The sequence below is a fragment of the Patagioenas fasciata genome, chromosome 2 (assembly GCF_037038585.1).
Source record: "Patagioenas fasciata isolate bPatFas1 chromosome 2, bPatFas1.hap1, whole genome shotgun sequence".
NCBI classification, from domain to species: domain Eukaryota; kingdom Metazoa; phylum Chordata; class Aves; order Columbiformes; family Columbidae; genus Patagioenas; species Patagioenas fasciata.
This window is the reverse complement of record NC_092521.1, coordinates 94,150,744-94,166,565: the sequence shown is the minus strand read 5'-3', so window position 1 is coordinate 94,166,565 and position 15,822 is coordinate 94,150,744. Positions and strand designations below refer to the sequence as shown.

The following is a 15,822-nucleotide window of genomic DNA, read 5'->3' as shown; positions in this document are numbered from 1 at the left end:
TTTGGTTAAAAGCAAGAAAAAAACACCAGTGGGAAACACAATGAAATGTTCCATAAATTGTTATCGTGAAAAAAGGTAGATACTATCCCAACCCCATTAACAAATGCATGCAATACTTGAGACGAATTCAGTAAGCCCCCTGTGAACACTACATAAAGATTTGTTTGAAAATTATTAAATTATTCCTGCAATAAAGTTCAGTATTTTCATAGTTCCTAAATTGCCTCTTAGCCACAAAAGCACTGCCCCTTAAAAGAGAATTGCCTTCTTCAGTGTAAGATTCAAGGCACTAAACTATTACAGTATACATACTTAGAGGAACATTTTGAAACATTATCTATTTCGTTAATAAAAATCAGAGCAAAATATTTCAAATACAACTAATAGATACACAGTTGTGCTACCTTCACAGATCTGGGACAGAAATACTTATTTGTGTCAGAAATCCTGAATCAGGGAGAAAAGTAAGATCTTTATATCTACTGTGCAAGAGACATGTACTCCTCTTCAAAAAGCACACTGTCTAGAGATTCTTTATAGGTAACAAAACAGCAAAACAACCACAGAAATTACAGTTTAAGTGCCATTTCTAAACACTTTTTCCTGGCTCTGTTTTGTGTCTGCGTTGCAAACTTTAGGATAAGACCAAGCGTGCAATCTCCCATGTGACTTAACAGAGCTCAGTAGTTTAAAACAATACAGTTCGACATTAACTTACTCTATTTCCCATCCCCCAAAATTAGGCCAAAAATCAAAGGAAATCATGCAGTGTGCCCTGGATATTCCATGATTACCACCGCTGGCAGGGCATAAGCCACATATTTCATAGGTAACTAGGAACACACACACACATGGGTGTTTTGTAGCAACGCTGCACTCCTGGCTTCTGCTGAACCGCAGCTTCTCCTCCCCACAGCTCCTTCCAAACCTTCTGCCATCGCAGCCCAGGAGGGCTGCCCCAAGGATTTACCAAGGGGACTTGGTGGGAACTAACCTTTTAAACACATGGGAATCCAGGGGGAAGAAAGGTCACAGGGTATTTTAACATACAAACATGCATTCTCTACTTGCTCCTACTGGCAATTAAAGATGCTACCCCCAGTGTACCCCATTAACCAGGTTTGATTATACAAGCATCAGCAAAATCTTACGATGAAATTTTCAAGTACACAGGCTTTTTCAGCTTTGCCTTAACAAAAATCCCCGTTTCGATTTTCACAACCTGTGGATTGTTACAAAGACATTTCTTCTTCAGCTTGCCACCAAAGGTCATAGGGGAATTGCTCAGTCAGCATATTCACCAACCAGCCTCATTCTGAGAGAAGCTTCAAGGGCATTTAAAAAGCTTTTACATAAAAACAAACATTACTGCCTCGCCTACCCAACTACAGCTTCCCCACTTCCCCCACAAATGCGTCACTGAAGGCACCAAACATCTGCCGCGGGGTTTTGGTTTCTGCCCCCTCCTTCTTCTCAATGTAAGTATTCTGAGTTGTACACTTAAACAAGTGGAGGGTAAGGCTGCACATTGCTCAACTCATCTAATTTGGAAATCTGCAGTCCAGTTTATTCATCTGTTTTAACATAGCAAGGAAAAAATCATACTTTTGCAACTGAATAAGAGTCTGAGTTTCTCCCTCGATAATCTCATAAGACATTACTGAACTGAAATGCTTAGTAGAGAAGTCTAACATACCAAAGAATGAACAAGTCTAGGAAATATATACTGGTATAAACAGCTCTTTGAAAATGTGTAGCTCTAGCAAGTCTCCTTTACATCTTCCACCACAATTATTTAGAGCAGCTCGCAATTTGAAATAAAATTTTGTGATTGTAAGAAGAAACTCAAAATTCATGCCACGAAAGGGCATAAAAAGTATTTAGAAATTATTCAGCATTAAACACCAAACCAAAACAACACAACTCCAAAATCAGAGTATTTTTCTAAGCTTCCCCAGTACTTCAAGGTGGGCTAACAGGTTGACTGTTTTGGTGATACTGACTGTGGTTAGGAAAAAAAGTTTTCACCTCTCCAGCAATTTGCAAAGTGTTAAGTCAGATGCTACTCCCTAACAGACAACTGTGTGCTGCTACTGAGCTCCCTGAGCAAGGACCTGCACTCCTGTCCACCCCACCAAGGGCCAGGAATTCTTGCCACAGCCCAAGAACCCTCGCCTTGAGCAGCAGGTAAGTCTTTATCATGCAAACCTTTTCAAGCATGGCAAGTTTGAAGGAAATAGTACTGCACTGCAAATAAGGATTCAGTGCGACAAGATATTTTTAAATGGTAACTATGCTCTTGGAAAGTTTATTGGGCTAGATGTAAGACTTGTGCAGTCACACAGCCCACAACTGCAAAGCCTCCTGGACCGATGCCTTCAAAGTCTGAAAATCCTGACATGAGTGACAACAGAGAAACTTGCACAGTTTTAAAGCAGGAAAAATTAAATATAGAAAATCATGAGACCATAAGCTTTCACCCTTTTAATGACAGCCATTTAAGATGCAGATGACCATAAACCTGCGAGGAGACTCTCTCAACCAAGCTTCTCCAGCCTATCCAGGATTTTGCTGTTAATTTCTAATGGTTACACATTGGAAGTGGCCATTGGGGGTTTTGTTTGGTTGGGGTTTTAAGTAAGTTCACACGTATAGACCCCACACACATTAAGTTACCTTACACACCGACAGCAACCCAAAATCTATTCTGAGATGCAAGGATTTAAACAAACAAAGAAACAAAAAGTCATATTGTTCTAAATGCTCGTAAGAAAGCTAGACTCTTACAGAATGTACTTGCTCCTGGGCTCAACAGACTGGACTCAGTTTCATCCCAGAGCCAAATGCCTGCTTTAATACAAATGTTTAAAATGGTAACTGCTGAAATCTTACTTTTTGTTTCTCTTTTCACAGATGCAATTTTTTTCATGACCTTCCTACCACACTGAAGTTCATGCTTCAGCAAATGTCAAATTCTGCAGCATTTCTTACTCCATGCTCAATTAGCAATAAAGAAGATACAGGACAGAAAGGTGAGTCAGAGTTACAGATCTGCACTGTTTCCACCACATTGTATTCTGAAAAAAAAAAATCTAACTGGCTTATACTGAGCTTTCAAGCCCCAGTTCATGGCTGCTTTTTTTGTTTCAGTATGAATTCCACTTTTTTTCAGCCCTCTCCTTCACCAATTTCTTCCAGCTCAAGCCCAATTTTAACTGCAATTGTTATGATTTTATATTCCATAAAAAATAAAATTTGTTGCTTTTTACTATCAAGAGAACAGAACTAGGCTCCTGATACACAAAATACCATTCTTCTATCCTTCTTCATGTTATTTTAACTCCCTCTGAAAGCACCTATTTATGCCACTGTCTGTGTCCAGCAGACTCTGCATTATCCCCATTTTCTTTTCCTAATATTTAGTGTGCATATGCAGAAATCTATAAATACGTGTTCAAAGCTGACAGTGCCAGCTACAACCAAGTTTGGTTTTCTGGACCTCTTTTTAATTGCTTAAATCTTAGCCAAACTTTGTTCATTCTGAATGAATGTTCTACACCAAATTTGTGAGGAAATGTTTTATTTTATTTTTAATTAAGGTGTCAACAGAGACCAGTTCAGTTTCCTGCTGGTTTACCAGTACACTACAATTCTTAAAGACATCCATTAAGAACCTCCAACGCTTCAGTTTCTAAATTTGTCAACAGAAGCAGGGTTCTGGAGGGAAAAGCAAAGAAACCAGAAATAAGGGACACACCTTTTGTTATCCTCATGGAAATCTATACCTGTCTTCGGACAATTAAAGAAGCTCAAAAAGCTTGCTGCTTGCACGTGGCAAATAAGGGATTTCCAACATAGTTTCACAACAAGCGCAAACAGGAGGTTCTGTGTTGTCCCTCCCAGGCAGCCACCGCAGCATCGGGGTGTACGGCATCAGGGAACCAACCGACCCAGTGCAAAAATTACCCCCCGGCTCGTGATACTGGCGGAACTCACTCTGGGTACTGCTGCTTCTCTCACTGCAGCGCCAGCAAACACAGCAATGAGGAGAGCAACACAACGTGGGGAACAAGCATTGAGCTGGGCAAAGGCAGGACCTCTTCACGTCCTCCCCCTCCATCGGCGATGGCTTCAACCCATCTCAAAACCAAGTGGGAGACAATGACATTAAAGATGCTCCTCTCTGGAGACTTCTGCAAGTGAGTACTCCCTCCTGGCTGCAGGTGCTTTCTCAGCAACAGCTTGAAACTCTGCAGGATGATGATGAGCACTCACCGATGGCAGCAATTTCCTTCTCTGCTCTCCTGGTCCAGGCGGGGTACACCAGCACGCGGTGAAAGCCTGTCTTGCACTTAGAGGTCCCAACATGTTGATGACTCATATGAGATGTGTCGTGTTTCAATATGGTGGAATTTCTTGGTCTTTCAGTTTGCTATTTTAAAAGCTAGGAAGTAACCTTTAAGAATACCTTTTAAAGGTTAAGATTGTGAAGCGAAGCAGTTAGAAGCTGGAGAATGCCAAAAGTAAGGGTGTTTACGCAAACTGAACCAGTGCACAAAACGGGCTGTGCTCACTGCTTGGCTCTGTTGACTACCAATTTCTTCATCAACTTTTCCATTATTTAGCCTCCAAGCACCTGCTTCACAACACTAACAACTTTATCTTCCCAACCCTTAACAGCTGCTGTGGTACCAGTATTTTCAATTTACAGGCAGAAAACAGAGACACAGAGAGATTTGGCAAAAGTGTTGGTTAATTGTGGGTCTCCCACTTGAGTAACCTAGACCCTGATTTTTTTTTTTTTTTTTTTAAAGCTACTTAGCAATTTTGCAGTGCTTTACATCCAAATTGTAGCCATAGTGGACCAACCACAGTTGCAGAAACTCTGAACTTTTGCATAGGCATCTCAACACAGGCAAAACACAGCACATGCAATTAGTGGCTGGCTGCAAAAGTTTAGTGCAACGAAATCGCTCAGTCTCACATAAGAAACTTGATGTCAGAGACAGGAATTAAAGGCAGTCGTCTCAAGGCAATACTGAACAGTCTTATCCAACCTACCATTCCTTCCCCTCTTGCAACCTACTCGCAGCAGGCTTCTGTCCATCACCTGTGGCTACTGACATAAGCCCCAACCATTCTGTGCAGTGAACAGGACTAGGTCCCGTTGAAAACACATCATCTGATTTAGGGACACATAACAGGGAGTCAGAGACAGGACAGGTGATGTGAAAGGGTGGCAAATTACAGTTTTAAGTCCATCCTTTTTTTTCTTACACCAGAGAGTATTTTGTACAGTTTTAACATGTAACATGTTAAACTTGTGACATATAGGCATTATTCACATTACAATATAATTTAATGGGTGCAGCCAAGATGATCTCTGATGTGCAAGATGTTGGACCATACACACCAAAAGAAACAGCCTAAAGATCTTACACTATAAACAAGTAAAACAAAAACAAACAAAAAAAGAGAAACACTATCATTCCACATCCCAGATGAGGACTATGAGGCATGCAGAGACTACTTCTACGGTCTACAAGAGATCTAGTCTATTCACTGTATTACAGGTGCATCTCCTGGTACTCCAGCTGACGATACACAAACAGACCCATGCACTCTTTCTACCTTCATGAGGGAGGTTTTGGTTTCAAATTTAGTTTGTACAATAAATTTTAAGAAGCAATCTGATATGCAGAAGCAAGAACCACTGCCAAATCAAGGGATATTTACATATCGAAGTCACTGAGTCAAAGCTCTGACTTCTTGTCCCAGCTTACACATGCTCCAGAAATCTGAGCAAGACACATACGCAACATCTTTACAGATGTCCACAGGTATGCCACAGAGCACAGACACTAGTACTCCTGATGTACCAATACCGTATCAACAACACCTCAGAAATACTCTATATCGGAGTATCATTTTTGTGACAAAACCAATACCAAAACTTAAAAGTCAAATGTTGTGCTTGCACATTTCTTTCGAACCAAACAAGCATAAGTTCTAGAAGTGAGCTTTGAGAAGTCTCAGTGTTTGTTCGGGGATTTTTTTAAGTCATTTGATGCCAATCATGAACACAGCACACCAGTACACCAACCAATTCTCGAATTTTATAAACTACATGACCAAACACTAATAAGAAATATCAACCTGTTAGCTTTCAGTGTAGACAGGCCTATTTCAGTACTGAAAACACATTACAATTTTAAACCAACTCAAAGAGCTTTTGCTAAATCACACTTAAGCCACAATAGATGCCTAGCTCTTTTGGACATCGTAAGACCCAGAATGTATCCAGCTTTCCAGCAAACTTACACACGGTTTTCAGATCAATGCAAAGCTATCAAGCTGTCAAGCAAGGCTATTCATATTATACTTGCATTTCCTTATCAAGTGCAAAGTGTTAAAAGATTTGGAGACAGCTGTTGAACTTCACAGGCCCATCCACCATTTGCTGGGCCCATCCACCATTTGTTTCAAATAGAAATATTTGACTGAGAAGCAAAAACAGAAAGAGCAACAACTTGTACTCTGAAAAATAACAGAAGGCTTATCTAGAGAGAGATTAAGTTCAAAACATTTCTGTTACAGTTTTATACTGGTGAATCAGAGCACCGTGCTAAACGCTGTACACATAATAAATGAGTTTTCATTTTAAACTCTGCAACTGGGTACTTCTAAGTAAAGGAAAATATGAGGCTTTTTTCTTTCTATATCCTCAAAACCATCTGACAACAAACCAAGCCCACTCAGCCCTGCTAAAAGCATGATTCTCTAATGTAACTGTACTTCTGGGAATACATGACAGCTTCTGTGAAATGTTTTGTTACACCTCTGTATCAATTGGCCATGTAAATACAGGGTGCAACTGCATGCAAAGTAGTCTTTTTGTTAGTTTTAGTGGGCTAAACCATCATGCAACAAATAGAGTAAATTAAGAAAAAATGACCTCTGGATGTCTGAATAAGACGGATGTTTTCCCCTTTCACAGCACACATTTTCGGGCGGGGGGGCGGAGGGAACTGATGATGTTTTTCATTAGCGACATGCTACGTGACTGAAAAATTTCAGAGACCAAGACAACATCAGGAAGACCTGCTTAAAGTCTCAGATCCAGCCATGTAGCCAACACGTAACCCACGCCAGGCTTTTCCTAGGCATGCCTTTGGCCTTCACTTTTGAAACTACTAACCATTTTTCGGAACTTGCATGCATCGAATCCATATCCATATCCTCTTGAGACCTGCAAAACTGTAATTTCCCTCAAATTTTAGCTGCTCATCCCTACTTCTGGGGATGACCATGACTTCACTGCTGATGCCCTGTTTCCCCAAAAAATAAGCCCATGATTTTTCAGAATTTTGGAGGATGCTCAAAATAAAAGTCCTACTCCAAAAATAAGTCCTAGTTACAGTTCATTAAAAAAAGTCAATTTAAATAGTGTCCAGGCAGCTATATATATGTAAAAAAGTAATAAGTTTTGGAACAAAAATTAATATAAGACCCTGTCTTATTTTCAGGGAAACAGGGTGGCAACATTTTTCAAGTTAAGGACGTATTTGCAGCGAAAAGGAGGGAAGGTCTATGATGTGACAAAACAACATAATGATACAAGCACATCACGGCAGGCGCCTTATTTGAGCCCTTCAGATACAACACACATACTGAGCCACATTCGGCATTTAAAACCATGTCGCTAACACCGTCATGAAAACAAACGGCCAACTGATTTGATTTTTTTTTTTTAATAATGCTTCCTATATCCTGTCCTCTTGATACAGTTTCTTTTTTCTTGCTGTAAAAATCAGGTTCGTATAGCACTATATTGACTCATCTAAAAACAGTGAAAGCCAAGAAGGGGGAGGGGGAAGAGAGCCTCAGCATACAAAAAAAAACCTACCAAAAAATAAATTTGATCTTCACTGATCCAAACACTTCAGGGCCAGTGCTAATCTGCAAAGGGCTGTCAGCTCTCTCAGAAGTATACAAAATGAGTAAAATAAAGCCATGTCACAGACAGAAGAGCCTTAAGGTTTCCTGCCAAAATCTTAAATTTAGCTCTCTATGTTAAACAACTCTACTTCATTTTCCCTAGACAATAAAGTTGCTTATGGTAAACACAGGCAGTATTAAAACATTCAAAACTTATTCCTATGCTGCAGAAAACCTCAAATTAACTAATGAGAGTGTGTGTAGTGGGTGTGTGTATAGTGGTTTGTTTGTTTTTTTCCTGTGTGCTGTTTCTTTAGGGGGGCAAGAGAGGGATTGTGTTGGGCTTTTTTTAGGGCAAAATACTCTCAGTTATTGGACTTGGTTGTTCATCCTCCAGACTGATTTGGACTGCAAGTGCAACCCAAGTAACTCATCTGATGCACAACAGGACAGAGAGTGTCAAGAGTTGTTCCAAAGTGATCTCTCAAACAAGTTAAACATTGACGGGCTCTGGACAAGTCCAGTTAACCTGTTGGTGATTTGATCACTATGAGGCAATGAGGGGAGGTGGGACAAGGGAGAGAAAAGCCAGGTAAGGCCACAGAGCATTCTTTGTACATAGTACAAAAGGTGACAATCAGGTTTACACAACTTAAAAATACCTTTCAACCTAAAAATACAGGTTGCTTCACCTTACATCTTTGTTTTCTGACAGTTATAAAACCGAAGAGTTTGACAATTTTCACCTTCGACCACAGACATTCATTCTTTTTGCAGATTTAGTTACCATCGGTACTAATTACCATGAGCTAAACCACAGGTGTGACACATTGTTTAAAGTTTAAATGGTTAAGATGGTCAGCTTAAGACAGGCCTAACTTTGCGTAAATAAAAAGCAGCTGTCAGAAACAGACCCGTGAAATCTTTCAGCATCCTCAAGTTCCAGTAAAAAATCAGGGTTTAAACAAATATTTTCTGCAATATTCACAGAGACTGATAAAATGACTAAAGAAACTGAAATCCTCATTATCTAGACTAAAAATGGAAATAGGGCATAATTAATGAGAAGTAAACTGATTTTTCAAATCACTTCACTTCTAATAACCCATGATAGTAGCAATATATGCTTACAACATCCTTAAATTTCCAGCACCTGTGTAGTTTTAACAATCATTTAACCGTTTCAACATAATTTCAAATTATGGGTTCACTGTATACATCTATCTCCCTTTTCAACATTTAACCCATCTTAATTCATTCAAGAACTCCATTAGTTGTGGAAAAACAGGAACTGATGAAAACTGCTATTACAGCGAGCAACAAAAGCTAAATGACTGGGGAAATTACACAAGACAAAAAAAATAATGCAATTAATTTCTTACACAATTAAGAGTTAATTAGATTATTTATTTTAAATGCATTTACTTAAGCAAATAGAAAGCTTTACAATAGACTTAACTCCTCTTAAGTTTCAAGCAATACAAGAGTAGATATCGGACAGAGTACTAAAGCTAGATCACTCTCTAATTTGATCAGAAAACATAAGCTCAGCTATGTCAGCAACCTGGCAAACAGCAATACCAAGAATCAGGCTCTAATTTATTGCTTCATGTTCAGTAAGAAGGGGAAACGGCATCACTTAAATGTGAAATTCCTGATCTGTGACGGAGGTTTATCCATCACACCGAGCAATGCCGCCCAGCACTTCCTGACTAAAGACACTACAGAGATGTCTTGTCCAGCAGAAGATTGTTAGTGGTGGCAGTGACATAGTCCACAAACACGAGGTCTCGTATACAGCTGTATAGGCTCGCACTTGAGAGCCTCCCACTGAAACACACGCGGATGTTTGCTGGGTTTTGGCATAAAAAGTTAAAAAGGGAATGAAATCCTGTCTGTGTCCCTTAAGCTTCATGTTGGTTGCGGCTTCATAATCTCTTCTATGCTCTGAAGGGATGCTTCCACACTGCAACTTGACAGTATGCATTAAAAAAAGCTGATGACATGAGGGTGCAGGTGGAAGCATGTTCTCCCGAAAGCTGCGTACAAGGGTGGGGATGGAAGCACATTCTCCCTCAACATACACATCTGTTCATCAACTGACCTGCATTTTTCCCCTCATTTAGTCCCTCCAGGGCCACTTCTACCAAGACAGTAACAAATAATCACAGGATCAGATTCCTCACACTTGTCTGCCATTCCTGGGCTCAGATTTTGTTCAAGGAAATATCTGGATATAAAAATCTTGCCAGTTTGTGGAGCAGGTCGCATGCCTGCTTGCTCCTTTCCAAAGCCAAGGATCTACCGTTCAGCTGTGCGAAGGCAGGACAGTGAGGAGACCAAGGTCAAACCTAGCAATTCCTGAGGCAGTGTGGGTGACAGAGACGATAAATAGTGCAAAGGCATGCATGGGAAGGGAGTCTGATCCCCTCCAAAGCAAGGTAAACTGATTACTATTAAGAAAAACAACTACCGGCTGTCAGATCTCATGCTGCTGCTACGTACACGCAATTCCCACCTCCCTGTATATTTCAACTGTAAATACTCTGGTAAGGAAACTACGTTTTCCTTTATATTTTCAAACTTCATGTTGGTTATTGCTGTAAGCTGGAAGATTTCAAGAATGCTGTCAAGTACACAGACTGCAGGAATAGGAACAGATTCCACTTATTTATCTCAAAATTAGAGCTGTCTTGTGGGTGACTCCTAAAACTTGCTTGCAAACGACTTTTGGATCAAAACAGACTTCTTCAATACGTATTACTTTACCCTCGTAATTGAAACTGCAACCGAGTTTCCCAAGAGCTTTTCTTTCTCAGTTGACAGCTACATACCTCTCAGATTTCTAGGATGTATCTGCTTTGTCCGAGGCATTTTCCTCTGATCTCATACACCACTTTCTCTTCTCAGAAATGGAAAGTACAGCAAGCAGAGAGATGGCAGCTCCATAAACTTGTCAAAGGAGTCAGTTAATCCATATGCTAAAAAAAAATAAAGAGAAAGAAAAGTTAAGATATATACACATTAGTAGGGAAAACAAAGATTATCTTTCTGCTCTGTTTCATCCTGAAATGGCCATAGAAATTAGCGATGAGCAAGAAATGTTTCTGTACCTATCTTTTTACAGAGTGAATTGTTCTGATCTCTTAAGAAAACTACAGGAGGGTGAAACTCCTTTTGGGATCACTCAGGAAGTATGAGAAAACTAAGACACTTTTCCACATTTGTCAGCTGTTTTCTGGCCAGAAAACATCTTCCAACAACTCATGTCCCATGCAAATAAATCCAGAAAACTAAACAAAATTTGACATCAGGCTTTAAGATACAGATCTTCATCTCAGGGTGAGGGGGAGAGCAGAGTGGCGAGAAAACACACACTCTGTCAGCCACAATGCACCCTCTTTGTAACATCAGCTACCCAGGGATTCCTCACACAGAGCATGGAAGTCTAGGAGAACTCCCCATGGGATATTTCTGCTGAAATACCAGTGTACAGCAGAGAATCACACTGGCTCTTGGCCCACCTGCAAGCTGTTGCAGAGCAAGTTTCTGCCCTGGCGTGGTCCTACATGGCTGCAGCAAGCCCTGCACTGACAGGAGCCGGCAGCCAGCAAAGCCCCGCTGTGGATAAACCCCATGGGCCAGGGAATTTTTTTAATGGCCTCACAAAGATTTGCTGCTAAATTGGCCATGAACCTATATTTGCATCCCTAAACCTACCTCTTTTTCAAGATTAACAAAACTTTCTTACTTTTCAAATGTTTTTATGATTTGCTCACAGTTTAAGAAGCGTTTTGTTTAGCTTCTGTAATCCTACAGGAGGTGAAATCTCCAACAGAACTATGCTAAACACGCAAGAACTTAGAAAATGACTGACTCTTCCAGCTAAATAAAATAAAACATTAACAACTTTTCACTTTTTTGTTTTAATAGTAACACTATCTCAGGTTAACAGACTTTTTCTAACACTAAGAAGAAATGTTTAAAATTTATATAAACTTCAGAATGGCTCCTAATATGGACAAGTTGATTAAGGATAGTTACTTGAAAAAGTATGTAGAGTTTTCAGCATCTAAATATTAATTTAGGTTGTTGTTGTTGTTTTATAAAAGCAAGCATGGTTTTCTGTAAAAGTGGAATTCAAATCCACTTAAAATAGACTACTTGCAACCAGCCCTTCAGTCTACAGACTGTTGAGGAACATAATCATTAATTTTTAATGTTTCTTTTGTCTGTTGCTGTATAAAAGGACCAGAACAGAAGAAGAAACTGACTGCAACTGATATAAAGGAAGGCTGGAAAATATTATTCAGACTAATGGTTCTTCACCAGGGTTTTGCTGCATGTTAAGAGAAAAACAGGGAAAAATCCAAACCAGAGCACACAGCCCTGTCAAGTTGTTCATTCTTAGCAGTTTATCTGCAAGGATGACAGATTTAGAAACAAAATAAAACCTTATGCTAACAGGTCTGTTTTCCTGGTCTTGGATGCAAACTGGAAACGTAGAGAAATGGCTGGATTGCTTGAAGCAACAAACTCCCCCTGAACCGCAGGCCCCCTTTACTCTTGGGTGCAGGGCTGAGGTTTTTATAATTATTATAAACACCGCCACGTCTTTATGCAAGTTATTTGGAGCAGGAGTTTGAAATCCCCCGGGTATCCGTAAAACACAAGCACCTCCCGATGCTCCCCTGCAGCACAAATGACATCTTATTTACGCTTTAAAACCACCAATTTCCCCCGCTCACCAGCAGGACTCATTCTTACGGGGAAAAGAGATGGCCGTGTGAAAGCCACGGCGCAAAACACCGTGCAGGACCCACGCGAAAAGTCACTCCCTCCTTAATTTGAACAAAAAATAAAGGGGAGGGGAAGAAGGAAAAAGGGGCCTTCGCAAACGCAGCGGTCATACCGCACACCACCACTTCCCCCCCTCAAAAAAAAAAAAAAAAGCGGCAGATTAGGGAGCGGGGAGGCAGCCAGCCCCGGGGCCCCGAGAGCCGCTGGTGTGTGCGAGCAGGGTTGCAAAGGGAAAGCAGAGAGGAAAAAAAAAAAAAAAACCATGAATGAATAAAGAGGGAGGAGCCTGGGAAAACCCCTCTGCAACGCCGCACCGAACAAAGCGCTGCACACATGCCGGGGGGGGAGGGGGGAAACGGGGGGGCGGCCGCAGCCCGGCACCCAGCGGGGACGGCGGCGGTGCCAGGGGCGGGAGGAGCCGGGCCGGGGCTGCGCGACACCCACCCTCCCAACCAGGGCTGCAAAGCCGGAGGGGGGGGGGCCGGACGCAAACCCTCCCGAGCTCTGCCCGCCTGGGGCTTGGGGGACAGCCGGCAGCCCCGGGGAGTGCGGGCGGGCGCAGCCGGGGCGCGGAGTCCCCGCTTGTCCCGGAGGGGCCGTGGCGACCCGGCGGGGATGGGGAACTGGAAGGGGGGAGCGGGGCCTGCGGTCCTCCCTGTCCCCGCCCGCCCCGCCGCCGCCGGAGGACACATTGTGTTGTGGCTGCCGCAGCTCCGCGCAGAGGGGGGCGCCGGCCACGGCGGGGAGCGCCCGTCCCGCCCCGTACCCCCCCTCCCCGCGGCGCCTCCCGAGCCCCCTCCCGCCCCACCGCGGGCCCGCTGCAAACCTGGCGGAGGGGCCGGCGCGGCGGCAGCAGCGGCTGATGGCGGCGGCAGCGGCGGGGAGCGCGGCGACCCCTGCGCGGCGGCGGGAGGTGGGGGGGGGGAAGGAAAGCGGAGGGGGGGGAGCCGGGAGGCTCCTTCACTTGACAACCTCAAACACAAACATGACCCAGCACCGCCGCCGCGCCCGGCCGCGCACACGCACACACAGCCCGGCACCGACACCCACCCCTCCTCCTCCTCCTCCTCCTCCTCCTCCTCCTCCATGCACCGTCCCTCCGGGCCGGCCAAGGCGCCGCCCCCCTGCACGGCCCCCCCTCCGCAGCCCCCCGCCGCCGTGCCGGCCGGCCGCGCCCTCCCCCCGCAGCAGACCCCTCCTCCGGGCGCCCACCCCCGCCATGTCCCGCGCGGGAGCCGACCGACCCCGCGGCCCCCGGAGCGATGAAGCGGGGGGGGACACACACACACTATGCGGGGGGGGGGGATAGAGCCTCCCCTGACAGGCGGGAGGGGCGGGGCGGGCCCGGCGGGGGAGGGCCGGCAGGCACGGGCGGGCTCAGCGCATCCGCCGGGCTCCCCTCGGGGAGAGACGCGCTCCTCGCCCCGCCCCTCCCCCTGGCGCCCCGGTCACTGGCGGGGGGAGGGGCGCGAGGCAGCGGCGCGGGCCGCGTGGGGGGGGGGGAGGGGGAGGAAGAGGGGGGGCGGGGGGTGTTTTACCTTCTCTCACTTTCTATTGCAGGAAGCGGGGCCCGAGAGCAGTGACGTCACCGGGTCTCCCGGCCCCGCCCCCTTCCCCGGCCGGGCGGGCGGAGGGGGGGAGGGGTCGGGGGAGGGGTCACCGAGGGGGTTTCCTCGCGGCCCGGTGGGGGAGGGACGGCGGCGCAGTGCGAAGCACAACAGATGCGCCGCGAGCCGGCTTCCCCCTGCCCGGCGGGACCCCGCGGCCTCTCACCGGCCACCGCCCCCCGCCGGAGGCTGCGCGGCGCCCCGGGGTCTCCTCCGAGGGTCCCGCGCGGCGGCCGCGCCTGGGCCCGGCCTGGAGCGGGGTCTCCTCCCGAGGGCAAAAGTTATCGCCGCACCCCCAACTCCCCGCCGCTCGGGGCGCTGCGCCGGTGCGCGTCGCGCTCCCCCCTGCCGCGGCCCGGGCCCCGGGGCACCGGCACGGCCGGACGCGCTCACACACACATACACAGAGGCAGAGAGCCGAGGCTCCAGGAGGGGATCCCGAAGGTTGCTCCCCGCCGCCGGCCCGCCCCGCCGGGCTCCCCCGCGCCCCGAACGCCCGGCCCGGCCCACCGCGCCCCAGCGCTGCCGCGGAAAACTCACCGCCCCGGCGCGCATCCTGCCGCCGCTAACTTTTCATCCCGGGCGGCAGCCGGCGGCAGCGAGCCCCTCCGCCGCTGGAAGTGGGCGGGGGAGGAAATACGAGGAGGAGGCGCGTCGTGCTCTCTGCCGCGGCGCCCCTTTTTTGGCCCTGGCCGCGGGTTTTGCCTGGGAGGGGGGCTGTGCCGCGGCCAGTGGGTTCCCGCATCAGCTGTGTGTGTGTGTGTGTGTGTGCGCTCCGAGCGGGGTCACCCTGCCCGGCCAAGGGCTGCCCCCCACCCCCCCTTCCCAGGTCAGGGAGGCACGGCCCCCGCCGCCGGGAAACGCGGTACCTCCCCCGAGAAGGCGAGGTGGAAAGCAGGGTGCCGGGGCTGGGCTTTTAGTGCTAGAGAAGGAGGACTTTTGTATTTTTTTTTTTTTTTTTTTTTTTACCCAAACTCTCTGACAAAGAGATGTTGTCAACTCTTCGTTACCGCTAGGATTTTCTGTCAGGTTTTACGTTTGGAGCCAGCATGTGATGTCTTCAGCAAATAAACCCAATTAAATATTTCTCACCCTGCCGCACTGTGTTTTCTCCTCCCATGCCGGTGCTCCCCTGGCAGACCTTGTGCTGAGCTGTAAGAGCTTTGGCCATGCTACATCCTTCTCCTGTAAGACCAGGGCCTGCCACCATTTTCAGAAAAGTCTTCGAGTTTTTCACAGGGCCTTCTTTCAAACTGCATTTAATCGTGCAGGGTGGGTTTTCATACAGATGAGTACTTTCATCCCCATTTCACACAGGAGAAACCAAGGCAGGAAGATGCAGGGGTAGCTCCAAAAAAGGTCCCACTACAGCTGTTGCTGAGGGAAGTCCTAGGTCACCAATCTCTTTGCAAGCAACCTCAGTAAGTTCAAAGTAGATGGTCTGACATGGAGGTTGAAATGAAGGACAACAGCAAAT

At 45.8% G+C, this 15,822-nt stretch overlaps 1 protein-coding gene across 2 annotated transcripts in view; it reads right to left on the bottom strand.

Annotated features, from left to right (window-relative positions):
- The window catches only part of HIVEP1 (HIVEP zinc finger 1), a 125,639-nt gene extending 110,676 nt beyond the window's left edge, over nucleotides 1-14,963 (bottom strand). Inside the window, exons 1-2 of one of the 2 annotated variants that reach the window (XM_065830939.2) lie at nucleotides 14,886-14,963; nucleotides 10,773-10,919 (exon numbers count right to left, since the gene is read on the bottom strand). In XM_065830939.2, coding sequence (XP_065687011.1) covers nucleotides 10,773-10,812 — 40 coding nt within the window. In that variant the 5' untranslated portion in view covers nucleotides 10,813-10,919; nucleotides 14,886-14,963. Of the gene's footprint in view, nucleotides 1-10,772; nucleotides 10,920-13,564; nucleotides 13,778-14,885 lie in introns of those variants that run through there. The other variant, XM_065830938.2, reaches the window with a different exon arrangement.
- Between the last annotated feature and the right edge of the window lie 859 nt (nucleotides 14,964-15,822).